Here is a 17,129-nt window from a genome sequence, read left to right as displayed (position 1 = left end):
CGGGTTTCTAGTCCACAAGGAATTGGGGGCTTGAAGTGCACTCAAAGCGTGATAGGAAAAAGACTGTGCCCCTTTTCTACCCAATTTACGGTTGGGATCCTCTGCGACCCATTGGCTGGAGGCAGACCTATCTGAGGAGGATTCGATTTTTGCACGCTTCCTGGCCTGGTCATGAGACTGGAGAGTCAAGAGCAGAGGAGGAATAATAATAAAAAAAGATTCATAGGAAAAGGGATTCTTTTCCAAATCCCTCTGGACGAGACGAGGAGACGAATACGGCGCGGCCAGTTCTGCAGGCCCAGCGTCGCAAGGGGATATCGGGGACGGTCGGACCCTTCCCCGTTAACTGGCGGGTGCAATCCAGGGGGGGTGTTGGAGGCTAAGGAGAATTGGCTTCCCAATGATGTGCTTGCGCACCGATTTGCAGAAAATAGAATATTTGCAAGCAGAGGGATGCTTGGGAGCCTCTGAGTTTAGTTGCTTGAATGCAGACGTTTCATGACCCAGCTAAGGAACATCATCAGTGCTAGAAGGGAGGGAGGTTTGTGGAGAGGAGGAGGAAGGACTATGGGGTCCTGGGTGCTCTCTGAGCTGGGTGGTTTCCTTGCAGACGTTTCATGACCCAACTAGGTAACATCATCAGGGCTAGAAGGGATGAGGAGGGGGGGAGGAGAATTGTGGGGTCCTTGATGCTCCCTGAGTTTGGTGGTTTCCTTGCAGACATTTCATGACCCAGCTAGGGAACATCATCAGTGTTAGAAGGGAGGGGGGTTTGTGGAGAGGAGGAGGAGGAAGAGGAGGAGGAGGAGGAGGACGACGACTGTGGGGTCCTTGGTGCTCTCTGTGCTTGATTATTTTCTTGCAGACGTTTCATGACCCAACTAAATAACGTCATCAGTTCTACAAGGGAATGGGGTTATTTTACATACAAACTCCTTCTAGCACTGATGACTTCCCTAGTTGGGTGATGAAACGTCTGCAAGCAAACAACCCAATTCAGAAAGCTCCAAGAACCCCACAATTTGGGAACAGCATCCCATAACCACACTTGCTCCCACCTATCCATCCACCCACGAGGGCCTAAAACAGCGGTTCTCAACCTATGGGTCGGGACCCCATTTGGGGTCGAACGACCATTTCACGGGGGTCGCCAAACAACACAGTCCGCCATTTTTTCCCCCCTTTTCCTTAGCTGTGCTACTCCCTTTTATTCTATTGGCTTTTGAAAGCCAATAGAATAGACTCTCTTGAATAGAGTCTAATTCTATTGGCTTTCAAAAGCCAATAGGAATTGTCCAGGCTGTCTCTGCCCTGCTGAGCCCGCCAAAAGTCCCATTCTGCAAATGGGGCTGCACCAGTTGAGTAGTCCTCGACTTGCGACCGGTTGAGTAGTCCTCGACTTACGACCGGTTGGGGGTCGCGGCATTAAAAAGGTTGAGAACCACTGGCCTAAAAGGAACAGATGCAAACAAGAGTGTCAGCCCGATTAATTTTGCCACTAGCTAGCAAGAGAGCAGAACAGCAACCTGGAATCTCTCCAGCGTGAAGAAATAAACTGATACCCCCTCGACTGGGATACATTGCACACTTAATCTACCCTCCCACTGTTCCTTTCGCAGGGACAGAGTCTTCCAGCTCCTCTTCACAACTCACGAAATGTCAAGGGAAGCTGGAGAAGGAACCGAGTCCCAGGAATGAAATGGGATTAAAAAAAAAAAAAAACCCCATCTCCTGCTTTTTAAAAGAACGATACACGCCCGTATATATATTTTTTCCCCAATAATAAAGTCTCCCTAACAGCCATCTTCAACCGGACCAAGAGGCCTCCAAAGTGGAGCCCTGAACTTTTGACCGAAGGGTCTCTTCCGAAAGACAAATACAATCAAAATAAATGGGGAACCGCCCTTTCCGTGAAATTTAACCTCCTTTTTTTCCATCGAGAAAGACCCTCTGGTACACCCGAAACTCTACTTACATTGCTTTGATCAAAGCAATGTTAAGTAGACTTTGGGGTGTAGCAGGGTCTTCTTTGACCTCACTTTCTCGATGGGAAAAAAGGAGATTAAATTTCATGGAAAGGTCTTTTCTGCATCACAGGCCTCCCAAAAAGACAAAATAAAAATAAACACAGATCCACCCTGGAGTGGAATTTAACCTCCTTTTTTTCCACTTAGAAAGCGGGGTAACCTCCAAAGATTTGCACAATCGGTCCACGCCGAGACCCAATTTGGGAAGCAAAGTTCTCCAAAAACCAGTCCAGTGGCATCATTTCCCATTCATGCATTGTGCAAGGGAGTCCTCGACTTATGAAAGTTCCTTTAGCGACCGTTTGAAGTTACAGCACTGAAGAAAAAGGGATTGAAGACCGTTTCTCACACTTACGACCGTTGCAGCATCCCCGTGATTTAAAATTCAGACGCTTGACAACTGACTCACACTTATGACGGTTGCAGTGTCCCGGGGTCACACGGCCGATCCCCTTTTTGTGACCTTCTCACAAGCAAATGGGGAAGCCAGATTCACTTAACAACCGTGTTACCTAGTATGTATGCATGCATGCCTGTATTTCTTTAAGAAAAGTTATACTGCCATCTTTTGCGACCATATAGCAAAGTCAATGGGGAAAGCACTTAACCATGTTGTGTGTGTGTGTGTGTGTGTGTATTTAAGAAAATTTATATTGCCACGTAACTCACACATGGAAGCTCAAGGCAGCTTACATGGCTATAAAAACACCCTATTATAAAAAAAGTAAAAATAATAAGAAAATAATAACAATAAATAACCCGCACCCCCGCGACAACTACACATTCACTTAACAACTGTGGCAAGAAAGCTCGTAAAGCGGGGGGGGGGGCAAATTCGCTTAACAAATGCTTCACTTAGCAACAGACATTTTGGCCTCGACGACGATCGGAGGTCGGGAGGGATCCAATCAAGATTAAACCAGGGGTCTTCCAACCTGGCCCTTTGATGACTGGTGGACTTCAACTCCCAGAAGTCCTCAGGCAGCATGGACCATATAAGCCAGGGGTCTTCAGACTTGGCCTTTTGAAGACTGGTGGACTTCAACTCCCAGAATTCCTCAGCTAGCATTGACCATATAAGCCAGGGGTCTTCCAACTTGGCCCTTTAATGACTGGTGGACTTCAACTCCCAGAAGTCCTCAGCCAGCACGGCCCATATAAGCCAGGGGTCTTCCAACTTGGCCCTTTAATGACTGGTGGACTTCAACTCCCAGAATTCCTCAGCCAGCATGGCCCATATAAGCCAGGGGTCTTCCAACTTGGCCTTTTGATGACTGGTGGACTTCAACTCCCAGAATTCCTCAGCTAGCATTGACCATATAAGCCAGTGTTTTAAGGCATGTGGACTTCAACTCCCAGAATTCCACAGCCAGCAACGCTGGCTGTGGAATTCTGGGAGTTGAAGTCCACATGCCTTAAAATTGTCAAGTTTGGGAAACACTGATATAAGCCAGGGGTCTTCCAACTTGGCCCTTTGATGACTGGTGGACTTCAACTCCCAGAATTCCCAGCTGGCTGAGGAATTCTGGGAGTTGAAGTCCACCAGTCATCAAAGGGCCAAGTTGGAAGACCCCTAAACCAGGGTCTAACACAGGGCACTCATGACTTGCAGAAAATGGTGGGGGGGGGGTCGCCCAGGAAGCTCTTTTCTGAGCCCCCCCCCCCAATTTCCACCGAAAAGCACCAGCCCAGCCGCCTCCTTGCGACTCTCATTCCCTCCCACGGCGCCAGCTTTCGGCAGCCACGGCTCTCCTCGTCTCCTCAGGGGAGACCTGTGGCTCCCAGAAGCTGGCGCCATTGGGGGGGGCGCCCTAAAAAGGCTTCTAACGCAAGATTCTTTGCAAGTCATGTGAGGAGAAGAGGTGGTTCGACTCGGCCTCCCCGGGCCGGAAACGGCGCTGCCGGGCGGTTCCCTTGACGGGCAACTCGGCCGAGGCTGCCCGCGCGGAAGACAGGGCCGCGGGCCTCGGATGATGGGCGATGGAGTGCGGGCCTGAGGCCTAGCGCGCGGCCTGGCCGGGCGAGGCGGGGCGGCCGGGCGGGTGAGGGGGGGGGGCTGCGCGCGCGGCAGCGGCGGCGGCGGAGCGGGCGAGGCGGGGGCGGGCGAGGCGGCGCGGGGCCCCCGCCTTGCTGCGGCTGCGCCGGGTCTGGCGCGCGGCGAGTGAGGAGCTGCTGGGAGATTGCGCGGTAGGACACTCACCTCAGAGCGGCTGCGCTGCAGCGGGCCTGCGCCGTGGAGCCGCCGCCAGCCAGCTAGCTAGGCAGGCAGGCAGGAAGACGAGGCAGCGGGGGCGGAGGAGGAGGAGGAGGAAAAGAGGAACGGGCGGCGGCGGCGGCGGCGACGGCCGCGAAGCAGTGAGCGGGCAGCACGGCGGGCGGGAGGACTGAGGAGGAGGAGAAGGAGGAGGCAGCGCGGGCGCGCGCCCGCTCAGTCAGTCCGTCGGGCGCGCGCGCCAGGCCGGGCCTTGCCTCGCGTCGCTGAGGCGAACGCAACCCTCCGCCGCCGCCGCCACCACCACTCGAGGCGAGGCTTCGGGCCTACCGCGGGCGGGAAGGAGTCCTGTGGTGGCGGGAGCGGCAGCAGGCCGGAGGGGAGGGGTTGGGGAGAGCGGAGGAGGAGGAGGGGGAAGGACGCACGGCGTGTGCGGAGCCCCCGCGCCGCCATGATGGGAAGGTCGAAGGAAGGTGGGCAAAAAAAAAAGCAAGGCGCCTGCGGTTGTCCGGCGGAGAGGCGAGCGAGGAGAGCGCGGGGTTGGGGAGGGAGAAGCGGAGGAGTTATTTTTTTGGGGGGGGGGGAGGCCCGTGGAGCGGCCTGGCCGGGCCGAGATGCACCTGGCGGCCATGTTGGGGAGGGCGGTGGCGAGCTTCCTGTGGTGGCGGCCATGTTGGGAGGGTCGACATCTTTTCCTGGCGGCGGCCATGTTGGGAAGGTCGGCTGATGGAAGCGGCGCCATGTTGAGGAGGGCTCGCCTCGGCCTTGACGTTGGGAGGGAGGGGGGCGGGGGGAGGCACCTAGGATAACAAAGCCCATCATCCTGCGCCGCCCTGGAGCCCCGATTGCCTGTGTGTCTCGAGCGCCTCCTTTCCGCTAGGACAGTGTTTCTCAATCTTGACCATTTTAAGGCATGTGGACTTCAACTCCCAGAATTCCACAGCCAGCAGTGCTGGCTGTGGAATTCTGGGAGTTGAAGTCCACATGCCTTAAAATGGTCAAGGTTGAGAAACACTGCACTAGGAACTCAAAGATGGGCAGGGATTCACATTTATATGTCAGGGTATGTAGGTATGTACATACCTATGTATATAGCATGTCTGTATGGGTTATGTACACGTAGACTTTTTGAGAGCAGGCAACAAAACTGCGATTTTTAATGTGTGCCAAGTGTGGCCACAATTCAAATTGACAATAAAGGTTATCTTCTTAGGCAGAGATCTTCAAACGTGGCCCTTTGATGACTCGTGGACTTCAACTCCCAGAATTCCTCAGCTAGGTACGCCTGGCTGAGGAATTCTGGGAGTTGAAGTCCACGAGTCATCAAAGGGCCACGCTTAAAGACCCCTGTTCTTAGGGAAGGGAGATTTGGTGCTGCCCCCTGCAGGCTCTTTCGCAATACAGCTAGTCCCCGACTTAACGACAGTTCATTTAGTGACCGTTGAAATTTGCAACGGCACTGAAAAAAGTGACTTAGGACCATTTTTCACACTTCAGACCCGTTGCAGCATCCCCACGGTCACGTGAGTTACACTCACAACCGACTCACATTTATGACCATTGCAGTATTCTGGGATCATGTGATCCCCTTTTGCGACCTTCTGACAAGCAAAGCCAATGGGGGAAGCCAGATTCGCTTAACCACCGTGTGACTAACTTAACAACCGCAGCAATTCACTTGACAAACGTGGCAAGGAAAGCCGTAAAATGGGGCAAATCCCACTGAACCAGATTTCTCACTTAGCTACATAAATTCTGTCCTCTGTTGTTGTTAAGTCAAGGACTACTTGTATGTGATAGCTGCAGGGTTCACACAACGCGCTAATCCACCAAAGCCAAACCAGGTTAGCGTCTTGTGTGAATGCAGCCCTCCAACTAACCCAGAGTTAACTCTGTACCCAGAATCAGCCAGAGCAGCAACCCAAAAGTCCCCTCCGTTCCTGAGACTTTGCAGAGTACCATTTGATGTATTAATAAATACCTATTGATGCATTTATTGTCGTCATGTTCCTTTGTTATTGGTTTACCTCATTGTTCTATTCTTTGACTTCTCTTTGCACGCCTTTTCATTTTTCTTCCTTTTCATTATTGTAAGCCACCAAGAGTAATCCCACCGTGCGACAGGCAGCAAATACCTTTAACGAACACATAAAAAATAAACCTGCCCAAAGCTCTTGACCATTTTCTGCACAGACTCTCCTTAAACAGTTTAATGGTCTTCCCTTGTTCAAAATACAGGTAATCCTTGACTTACAACAGTTTGTTTAGGGATTGAAGTGGCAAGAGCATTGAAAAAAGCGACTTATCACCATTTTTCACACTTAATGACTGTTGCAGCATCCCCATGATTATGTGATCAAAATTCAGATGCTTGGCCACCGATTCATATTTATGACGGCTGCAGTGTTCCAGGATCCTGTGATCCCCTTTTGTGACAAGCAAAATCAACGGGGGAAGCCAGATTTGCTGAATAACTGCGTTACTAACTTCACTGCAGCGCTTCAGTTAACAACTGTGGCAAGACAGGTCATAAAATGGGGCAAAACTTCACTGTCTTGCTTAGTAACAAAAACTTTGGGCTGAATTGTGGTTATAAGTCAAAGACTACCTGTCTGCAATTTTTTTTCTTGTTTATTCAAATAAGTAGATATTGCTTTTACAGAAAGATCACTTTCTAACAGGCGGTGCTTACAAATAGGTCTTGGCAAAGAGATTCCTTTTTTTCTTTAAAAATAAAGCCAATACAATTGTTAGAAATGCAGCTGCTAATTTGGTTTCTATTTTGAAGCATCAAATGATCTAATAAAGCAGTGTTTCCCAAACTTGACAATTTTAAGGCATGTGGACTTCAACTCCCAGAATTCCACAGCCAGCGTTGCTGGCTGTGGAATTCTGGGAGTTGAAGTCCACATGCCTTAAAATTGTCAAGTTTGGGAAACACTGTAATAAAGCGTTTAGTATACTTCCACTTTGTGTTACGTGTGCTTCTCTGCGTATTAAACAGTGCCCAGGTTTATGGTTACTAAGATACACTAGTGCTAGGGCAGACCTTGACCAAAAAGGTACCAGTCCTCCCCCATCTCCATTCACTGGGCACACGAGATGCTGCAGCCACGCAGGGTCCGCCCCCAAAGCCTTGAAAAAACATTCAAAAACTCCAGTATTAACAAATCAACACTGGCTGAAGTTTTATTACCTCCAAACGTTGTTTTATGTGTAAAAAAAAAATACAATTGGGAAATTAAGTTAACAATGAATAACACCTTAAATATGTTGCTATCAACTTCTGCATTTTATATTTCTTAAAACTGGCCTGTTCCCAGTTTGGGAATAGCACCGCACGCTTAGGAGAAATCTCAAAAAGCACTGGGGCCACTGCAGAGCAAACAGCCTGCAACTTGCAGCCCTTAACAATAAGCCAACTATTTTTTTGTTTTTTTGTCCACCCAGAGAAACCCCAGGAAAATCTGGGTCTGGGTTTGGAGCAGGCGGGGAGCGCCTGGAAGCGACAAAAAGGCAACCAACACATCAGCACCGGAAGCGCCTCATGAGGTCTCTTAATCCCACATTCAAAGAGCAGATTTGGGGAAGGGCTTGTGTGTGTTACTTGTGGCTACCCTGATAATGTTTGCCAAGAAGGCCTTGCCAAACAACCTTGGAATAAAAAAAGAAACCGGGATGCTTGGAATGGGATCGCTCAGTGCTAAGTTCAGTCTCCCTAGGGAAGCCTGCAGACACGCCCAACACGTTAGGATATTACTAAATTAGGTACCTAACTTAAAGGCCATCTGCTTCTTGGACCACTGGGGTAATCTGTCTATCCATCTCCAATCCTTTTTTGGGGGGGGGGTCCCAATCTGCTAGCTTCCACTTTTTTCTCTCTCCAGGGTCTTTTGTGGGCCATCTTAAACATTTTCCCCTCTCCAGCCTCACTAGCTCCAAAATGCTAGCAAAACGTGACACTGATCAAAGAGAGAAGAAATGTCTATTTTTCACACTAATGTTTGGGGAATCTGTGCCGTAACTGCTTTTTCCTATCCCCGAACATTAATACGAAAAATGAGACATTTTCTTCAAAAACTTTTTTTTTTAAAAAAAACCCAAAACTTGTGAATAACCCATAACACAACAACAAAACGGGCCGTTCAGCTTTTGAACGAAGGCAGAAAAATTCGAAATAGGCAGGGGAGGGGGCAAAACAGCGGTAACGTGGACGCAAAGCGGCAGAGGTCGGCTTGCGCCGTCACACTGCGTTGTGCGTGGAAGGAACGCTATACCAATAACATGACATCGTGGTCCAAAAAAAAACAAACAGATGCACGGAGGACGTCCAGGCCTCTCAATACAGCGTTCTCGCTAGGAAGGTGCCAATCGAATTGCAAAATTAGCAGGGGATGCATCATACCCAAAAAAAATGGAGGACCGTGAGCGAGGCAGGGGCCATAAAAAGTGTTAAGTTGGATGCCACAACCATCGTCCTGATTGACAATGTGACACCCTCGCCCTTCTCTGAATCAGCCAAGGCTCTCGTGTCTTTTGCCAACCAATCTTATCACCAATGGATGGGAAAGAGGGATACTCTTATGCATCCACAGCCATCAGCTGGACGTCGGGACAATTTTCGGCAAGAGCAGCGAGCACCCACTTTGGCCAGCCTTGAGGAGCCTTTGCAAGGACTGAGAAGGATGCTTAAAGAACATCTGGACTGGATAATTCCCCACTTCAGCCCCGGTCCCTGAAGCGCAAAACGCATCTAGCCAGACTTTAACCTCCCATGGACCAAAAGTTCTCCTGCTGCAGGTGAGATTTCTAATTTGACATTTTAGGTCTCCAAATCACAGCATCTCTGCTGGGATATCAAGGCAGGCTCCTTTCCCCGTCAACCTCCCATCCTAGGGCAAGTTTTGCAGCCACGGGCAAACGAGGTTTCCTCCCGTGTCTGAAAACCATCTTCAAACATCTTTGGGCAACGTGGATCTCTAGAGGTGGGGTGTAGTGGTTGCTTCCCTCCGCTGATGGAGTTGCGCCACGGGACGTCATTGCCGTATCTGTCCCAGAGATAAACGAAGGCCAGGCCTTTATCCGCAGCCAGGCAAGTGGGGGAATGTGACTTCCGTTCAAGCCACGATCTAGCCAGGACCGGCGCTAAAGGACAGAGGATCCCGGTTGCAAGAATTTTGCAGAGGATTTGGGAACGCTCTCTAGACGTTGGTCCGGTTCCAGGCCGCATCAGGGCATCCCTTTTCCCCCCTCCTGGCTACCTGAGAAGAGAGGGTGGCTAGGGACTCGTCCGCGGCCCGGAGGCTCAAGGACACGAAATCCTGGCCACCCATGAAACCTCGGTTGAAAGAACGGTGCCCGTCAGCCCTGCAGCTGGCGGAGGGAAAAATGACCTGCCCTCGTAGACTCAGGCAACTGGCGCACAAACCCCACCGGGCCCATCACTGCACGCAAAGGCGGTCGGGGTGGGTGCATCGTGTCACATGTGCCAAGTTAGGACATCACGCAAGTGAGACGTCTCGAGTGCATGAGGCCTCCTAAAATGCAAACTGAGATCGGCCGGACAATGTCGCGACGCCCGTTGGATGCCGGCCTTCGGCAGGGAGGCTGCTGGCTCGCGCACCGGATCCAGGGCGGGTGGCAGTGGGGGCCGTGTGGAAGGTTTTTACGTGGCAAACACCACGCCGAGTGCCACGGCGAGAGCGCAAAGAAAGGTTTACTTTGTGAGAACCACAAGCATCACGGCAAACCTGAGATGGTTCGCTTGGGCCCTGAGGAGACCTTCGTGGAATGAGACTCCCCCCCCCAGTGGGGGTCTTCCACCTCACCCCAGTCCTACTTCTTCTTCTTCCCTTTCTTCTTCAGAGAGCCCGGCCACGGGAAGCCACGGAACTCCAGGCAGGCGGCGGCATTGTGGGCGATGTAGTAGAGGTTGAGCATGGCGGCTGGGCTCAGAATATCCACCTCCACAGCGGCCTTCTTGGATTTCTTCGCAGTCTTGCCTTTCCCTTTGCCAGACCCCTTCCCTTTGCTCTTGCCTCCCTGTGGGGTGGGGTGGGGTGGGAGCCAGAAGGAAACAAACACACAAAGAAAATCCGTCTTGTAGCACACTAGCGGGGTGCCTCTTCCTCAGGAACCTACACAATCGAGAGCCAGCTTGGTGTAGTGCAGTGTTTCCCAAACTTGACAATTTTAAGGCATGTGGACTTCAACTCCCAGAATTCCACAGCCAGCATTGCTGGCTGTGGAATTCTGGGAGTTGAAGTCCACATGCCTTAAAATTGTCAAGTTTGGGAAACACTGGTGTAGTGGTCCAGGAACCAGGAGACGGTGGGTTCTAGACCCGCCTTAGGCATGAAAGCCAATTGGATGACTTTGGGCCCATCGCCAGGAGACGGTGAGTTCTAGACCCGCCTTAGGCATGGAAGCCAATTGGGTGACTTTGGGCCAATCGCCAGGAGACGGTGAGTTCTAGTCTTGCCTTAGGCATGGAAGCCAATTGGGTGACTTTGGGCCAATCGCCAGGAGACGGTGAGTTCTAGACCCGCCTTAGGCATGGAAGCCAATTGGGTGACTTTGGGCCAATCGCCAGGAGACGGTGAGTTCTAGTCCCGCCTTAGGCATGAAAGCCGGCTGGGTGACTTTGGGCCAATCACCAGGAGATGGTGAGTTCTAGTCCCGCCTTAGGCATGAAAACCGGCTGGGTGACTTTGGGCCAATCACCAGGAGACGGTGAGTTCTAGTCCCACCTTAGGCCCAATAGCTAGTTGGGTGACTTTGGGCCAGCCCCTTTCAACCCAGCCCACCTCGCCAGGTTGTTGTGGGTTAAACAGGAGGAAGAAGTCGTATGGTGTCTGCTTGCTGCCTCAAGTCACTTCCAAAGTAATAAAGGCTGGATATAAATCGAATCACTAAAAAGACATAAATTGCCACTTGTGCATCCGGGGATTGTTTCGTGGCCTGTGATGGCCTCGCCCATCCTTGTGCCTGGAAACCAGACCAGCTTGGAGCGATGTGACCCAGCATGTCTGGGGGAGGCAAAGGGTGGCAACAGGCTGGGCAAAGCTGCCAGTTCAACCCATTAAAAGCGAGGCCCATTGCATTGAAGAGACACCCCTTTAGCTAAGTCCTCCCAGGGGCGCTACAACCAGCGAGATGGGGGCGAAGGAAATGACTACTACACGACACGATCGGGGTCCCTGGGGCCAAACCCGGTCCCTTTCTACCCTCCCTCTCTGCACGGCCGGGGGACATGGGTATGGCTTCACCCGCCACAATCCGAGGAACAGAGCGGGGGAATCTTAAGCACCCCTCAGAATTAATGCTCACCGAGGACTTACAATCGTTCCTTTTAGTGACCGTTCAAAGGAAAAGTAGCACTGACTAAAAACTCGACTTAACAACCGTTTTTCACACTTAACGACCGCGGTCACGTGATCCAAATTGGCAAACTGGTTCCTATTTACGACGGTCGCCGTGTCCCAGTGTCACGGGATCCCCTTTGGCGACCAGACAGGCAAACTCGACGGGAAAGCCCGCTTCGCTTTGACAATCACGTTAGCAACTTAACAGCTGCAGGAAGGTCACCTAAGGAAGGTCGTAAAGCGGGGCCAAGCCCACTCGGCAACCGTCTCACTTAGCAACGTAAATTTTGGGCTCCGTGGTGGTCGCCAGGGTGAGGACTGCCGGCCTGCTTGGCTCTCTCCCTCACCCTGCAGCCAGAAAGAGCAATCTAATCTACCTGTCCCACAGGTCAGGACCGGGGAGGCACACCTTACCATAGTGTCATCCTTTTATTCAGGTGAGTGGATGAGCATCGTGCCCACTTTCAAAGAAACACCACCGAATCGGATTCCAGACGCAGCAACTGCAGGGTTAAGGGGAAAAAAAAGAACAAAAGAGGTGAGCCCTGCATACATGGCAGACAAAACAGTCCTATTTCTGATCAGACATGACCGCAGAAAACCGTAGGGCGCACCCAGCACAAAATCAAATTCTTTTTTACGCAACACGGGCTGCCCGTTAAATCTTTTATTATAATAAAGGCCAACCTAAGGAGGATAAAATGCAGGCCATCATTTCAAAAGCTAAATAACGTAAAACACAAAAATTAAAAAAAAAAAACCGTGCGAAGTCCTCAACGTATGACCGCAACCGAGGCCAACGTTTCCGTTGCTAAGTGGAACAGCGAAGCGTGTTTTGTCTCGTTTTTTACAACCTCGCGGCCCACAACGGTTAAGCGAAGCCGCTGCAGTTCTTAAGCTAGCAAGCCGGTCGTTAAGAGAATCCGGCTTCCCCCATTGAGTTGGCTTGTCGGTGGTCGCCAAAGGGGATCCCGTATGATCCCAGGACACAGTGGCGTCATAAATATGAGTCAATTGCCAAGCACTCAAATATAAATCACGTAACCACAGGGATGCTACAAGGGTCAAATGTGTGAAAATCAGTCCTAAGTCACTTTTTTCACTGATGTAACAAGGAGGAAGGAGTAATTAAAGCCAAAGGGAGGGAAGGAAGGAAACAAAAGATGGAAGGAAGAAAAAAAAAGGAAGGAATAGAATAGAGCTGGAAGGGACCTTGGAGGTCTTCTAGTCCAGCTCCCCCTCACACAGACCACCTCCCTGCTCAAGGAGAACTGATACCATCTCAGACAAGGAAGGAAGGAAGGAAGGAAGGAAGGAGGGAAATGGAATAGAATAGAATAGAATAGAATAGAATAGAATAGAATAGAATAGAATAGAATAGAATAGAATAGAATAGAATAGAATAGAAGCTGGAAGGGACCTTGGAGGTCTTCTAGTCCAGCCCCCCCCACACACACACACTCAAGCAGGAGAACTGATACCATCTTAGACAAGGAAAGAAGGAAGGAAGGAAGGAAGGAAGGAAGGAAGGAAGGAAGGAAGGAAGGAAGGAAGGAAGGAAGGAAGGAAGGAAGGAAGGAAATAACAGGGACGGAAAGAAGGAAATAACAGAGGGAGGGAGGGAGGGAAGGAAGGAAGGAAGGAAGGAAGGAAGAGAGAGAAGGAATAGAATAGAATAGAATAGAATAGAATAGAATAGAATAGAATAGAATAGAATAGAATAGAATAGAATAGAATAGAATAGAGCTGGAAGGGACTTGGAGGTCTTCTAGTCCAGCGCACCCCCCCCCCACACACACACTCAAGCAGGAGAACTGATACCATCTTAGACAAGGAAAGAAGGAAGGAAGGAAGGAAGGAAGGAAGGAAGGAAGGAAATAACAGGGATGGAAAGAAGGAAATAACAGAGGGAGGGAGGGAGGGAAGGAAGGAAGGAAGGAAGGAAGAGAGAGAAGGAATAGAATAGAATAGAATAGAATAGAATAGAATAGAATAGAATAGAAGCTGGAAGGGACCTTGGAGGTCTTCTAGTCCACCCCCCCCACACACACACACTCAAGCAGGAGAACTGATACCATCTTAGACAAGGAAAGAAGGAAGGAAGGAAGGAAGGAAGGAAGGAAGGAAAGAAGGAAGGAAGGAAGGAAGGAAGGAAGGAAGGAAGGAAGGAAGGAAAAGAGGGAAGGAATAGAATAGAATAGAATAGAAGCTGGAAGGGACCTTGGAGGTCCTCTAGTCCAGCCCCCCCACACACCCACCCCCCAACCCGCTCAAGGAGGAGAACCTATATACCATCTCAGACAAGGAAGGAAAAGCGGGAAGGATGAAAAGAAGGAAGAAATGAAGGAAAAGAGAAAGGAAGGAAATGGAGGGAAGCAAAGAAACAAAAGAGGGAAAGAAGGAAAAGAGGAAGAAAAAGAGGAAAGGAAGGAAAGAAGCATCCCCTGAAATTCAGACAAGACACTAAACCTGGTTCCTAAATCCATCCACTTTCTGGGCCGGGTAGACACGGGATAGAGAGGAAGCCTTAACCCGAGGACCACCCGACCCGTCTAAGCAGCCGTGGAGTCACAACCGGGACCACCAGCCTCGCCCCCTCCCCGCGCCCCGCTTCGGCCCTCCTCACCTGCCCGGGGTGCCCACGACGCCGCGGTCCTCGTTCCCACGTGCCCGACTGGACACGCGTCGCCGCCTCCCCTCCGCCGCAACCGCCGCAACGGACGCCCGCGGTGGGCGGGGCTCCTCGCCGAGGGGCGGGGCCCGGAGGCTTCCGTTTGTCCCGCGGTTACTCTGGTTGCCATGGGGAAGGGGGAGTGTGGCTAGGCAACGAACCTCCCGACTCGGGAGGGAGGGGGAAAGAGAAGGCCCGCGCCTGCGCAGTCAAAATCATTCTGGGAAGAGACCTTTTGGAGCAGGCCTCTTCAAACTTGGCCCTTTTAGGACTCGTGGACTTCAACTCCCAGAATTCCTCAGCCAGGCACTCTGGCTGAGGAATTCTGGGAGTTGAAGTCCAGGAGTCATCAAAGGGCCAAGTTTGAAGAGCCCTGTTTTGAAGGGGTTTTTTTTTAAACCAGGTGTGTCCAACCCTGGCCAGGTGATGACTTGTGGACTTCAACTCCCAGAATTCCCCCAGCCAGCATATACGGGAGGGGGGTTGCTCTCTGTTTATGTACAAGTTTATATGCAACCACTCAGAACATTCCTAACAACGCTGACAGGGCAAGTTTTGTGTGACTGTGTGTACACACACACACACACACACACACACACACAATCACACACACACACTTTTATATAAACAGAAAATCCCATTCCCTTGTAGCACTGATGATGTTACCTAGTTGGGTCACGAAACGTCTGCAAGAAACCCACCCAGCCCAGAGAGCACCGAGGACCCCAGTTCAACCCTAAGCTACAAACACAATTAGGACCACAACTGAGCCCAAAATTTCTGTTGCAAAGTGAGACAGTTGTGAAGTGAATTCTATACCCCATTTTATGACCTTTATTGCCGGAGTTCTGAAGTGGATCACCGCAGTTGTTAAGCTAGTCACACGGTCGTTAAGTGAATCTGGCTCCCCCATTGACTTGGCTCGTCAGATGGTCGCAAAAGGGGATCACGTCACCCCGGGGGACGCTGTGGCCATCATAAATATGAGTCGGTTGCCAAGCCTCTTTGGTCAGATGACCGTGGGGATGCTGCGACGGTCGTTAAGTGTGAGCGGTGGTCATCAGTCACTTTTTTTAGTGACGTAACTTATAGAATCAAGATCACGTGAAGTATTAATACCACTCTTCAATGCCTTGGTAAGGCCACACTTGGAATACTGCATCCAGTTTTGGTCACCACGATGTAAAAAAGATGTTGAGACTCTAGAAAGAGTACAGAGAAGAGCAACAAAGATGATTAGGGGACTGGAGGCTAAAACATATAAGGAATGGTTGCTAGAATTGGGTATGTCTAGTTTAACAAAGAGAAGGACAAGGAGGGGACATGATAGCAGTATTCCAATATCTCAGTGGCTGCCATAAAGAAGAGGGAATTAAGCTATTTTCCAAAGCACCTGAAGGCAGGACAAGAAGCAACGGGTGGAAACTAATCAAGGAGAGAAGCAACCTAGAACTAAGGAGAAACTTCCTGACAGTGAGAACAATTAATCAGTGGAACAGCTTGCCTCCAGAAGCAGTAAATGCTCCAACACTGGAAGTTTTTAGAAGAGACTGGACAGCCATTTGTCCGAAATGGTGTAGGGTTTCCTGCCCGAGCAGGGGGTTGGACTAGATGACCTCCAAGGTCCCTTCCAACTTTACTACTATTACTATTACTATATTCTATTCTATATTCTATCGTTCATTCTATTTTATTCTCTTTTGTATTTCTATTCTATTCTCTATTTTCTATTCTATTTTCTATTCTCTTCTCTTCTGTATTTCTATTCTATTCTGTATTTCTATTCTATTCTCTATTCTATTCTCTTTTGTATTTCTCTTCTGTATTTCTCTTCTCTATTTTCTATTCTATTCTGTATTCTTTTCTATTCTGTATTTCTATTCTATTCTATCCCATAATTCTATTCTATTCTCTATTTTCTATTCTATTATTATTCTATTCCATTCCATTCCTATTCTATTCTGTATTTTATTATTCTGTTCCATTCCATTCCTATTCTATTCTGTATCTCTATTCTATTCTATTCCATTCTGTATTTCTAATCTATTGTATTCCATTCCTTCTATATTTCTATTCTATTCTATTCTGTATCTCTACTCTATTCTATTCCATTCCCTATTTTCTATTCTATTCTTATTCTTATTCCATTCCATTCCATTCTGTATTTCTATTCTATTCCATTCTGTATTTCTATTCTATTCTATTCTATTCTTATTCCATTCCTATTCTATTCTATTCTGTATTTCTATTCTATTCCATTCCATTCTATTCTAAATGAATTGTTGTAAATCAAGGCCTAACCTGTACAGTATTGTCCTTTTATCAGTTTCCTTTCTTTATGATATTCCAAAAACTCAAAACGTTGGCTTATGATAGTGTAGCAGTCAGAACTGGATCCTAACATGCACAAGGATGGAAGCTAAATCTTCTCTTAGCCTTTTCTTCCAAAACAAATTGCAAATCCTCTGCACACCTCAGCAGCTTTTTTTTTTTTAAGGAGAAGCAGCAAAGATGCTGCCACCAGGGTGGCTTGTTACGCACATGATCCTATCTCCTATATATAGTAGTTTTCCAGGAGGCTAATGGCTTTTTAAGCAGAAGGTCGTCCTTATTCTAGTAAAACGACATTTACCGAGGGTGGGCAAGGAAGTTTGGCTGATCTGATAATCCGAATTTCAATATGGTTTTAGCTGCCTTGTGCAGAGCCAGTTGCCATCTGGCACGTTAATTTTATAGCTTTTTTTAAACCAATGTTAAGTCGAGACAGAGGGGGGAAGAAGAATTTGAAGAAGGAAAGAAGGAAAAATGAATTTCTACGTTTATTTTTGCGGGAAAAAAAATGCACTTGTCCTAGT

The 17,129-nt window shown here is 49.3% G+C and overlaps 2 protein-coding genes across 4 annotated transcripts in view; both read right to left on the bottom strand.

Annotated features, from left to right (window-relative positions):
• Window positions 1-4,744, bottom strand: part of NRF1 (nuclear respiratory factor 1) — a 51,679-nt gene extending 46,935 nt beyond the window's left edge. Inside the window, exon 1 of one of the 3 annotated variants that reach the window (XM_039345732.1) lies at window positions 4,228-4,744. The gene's annotated coding sequence lies outside the window, so the exon portion shown is untranslated. The remainder of the gene's footprint in view (window positions 1-4,227) is intronic. The other 2 variants (XM_039345731.1, XM_039345730.1) reach the window with 2 other exon arrangements.
• A 2,658-nt stretch (window positions 4,745-7,402) lies between these two features.
• On the bottom strand, window positions 7,403-14,419 carry SMKR1 (small lysine rich protein 1). Its single transcript, XM_039345726.1, has 3 exons — window positions 14,230-14,419; window positions 12,018-12,106; window positions 7,403-10,281 (listed from the first exon to the last, which is right to left on the bottom strand). The coding sequence occupies exons 2-3, from the start codon at window positions 12,018-12,020 to the stop codon at window positions 10,075-10,077; spliced, it is 210 nt and encodes a 69-aa protein (XP_039201660.1). The 5' UTR covers window positions 12,021-12,106; window positions 14,230-14,419; the 3' UTR covers window positions 7,403-10,074.
• Window positions 14,420-17,129: the final 2,710 nt, after the last annotated feature.

Source organism: Crotalus tigris, unplaced genomic scaffold, assembly GCF_016545835.1.
Source record: "Crotalus tigris isolate CLP2741 ecotype Arizona unplaced genomic scaffold, ASM1654583v1 scf7180000017975.10810073628:1450386, whole genome shotgun sequence".
In the NCBI taxonomy this organism is placed as follows: Eukaryota; Metazoa; Chordata; class Lepidosauria; order Squamata; family Viperidae; genus Crotalus; species Crotalus tigris.
This window is presented reverse-complemented; position numbering and strand designations above follow the sequence as displayed.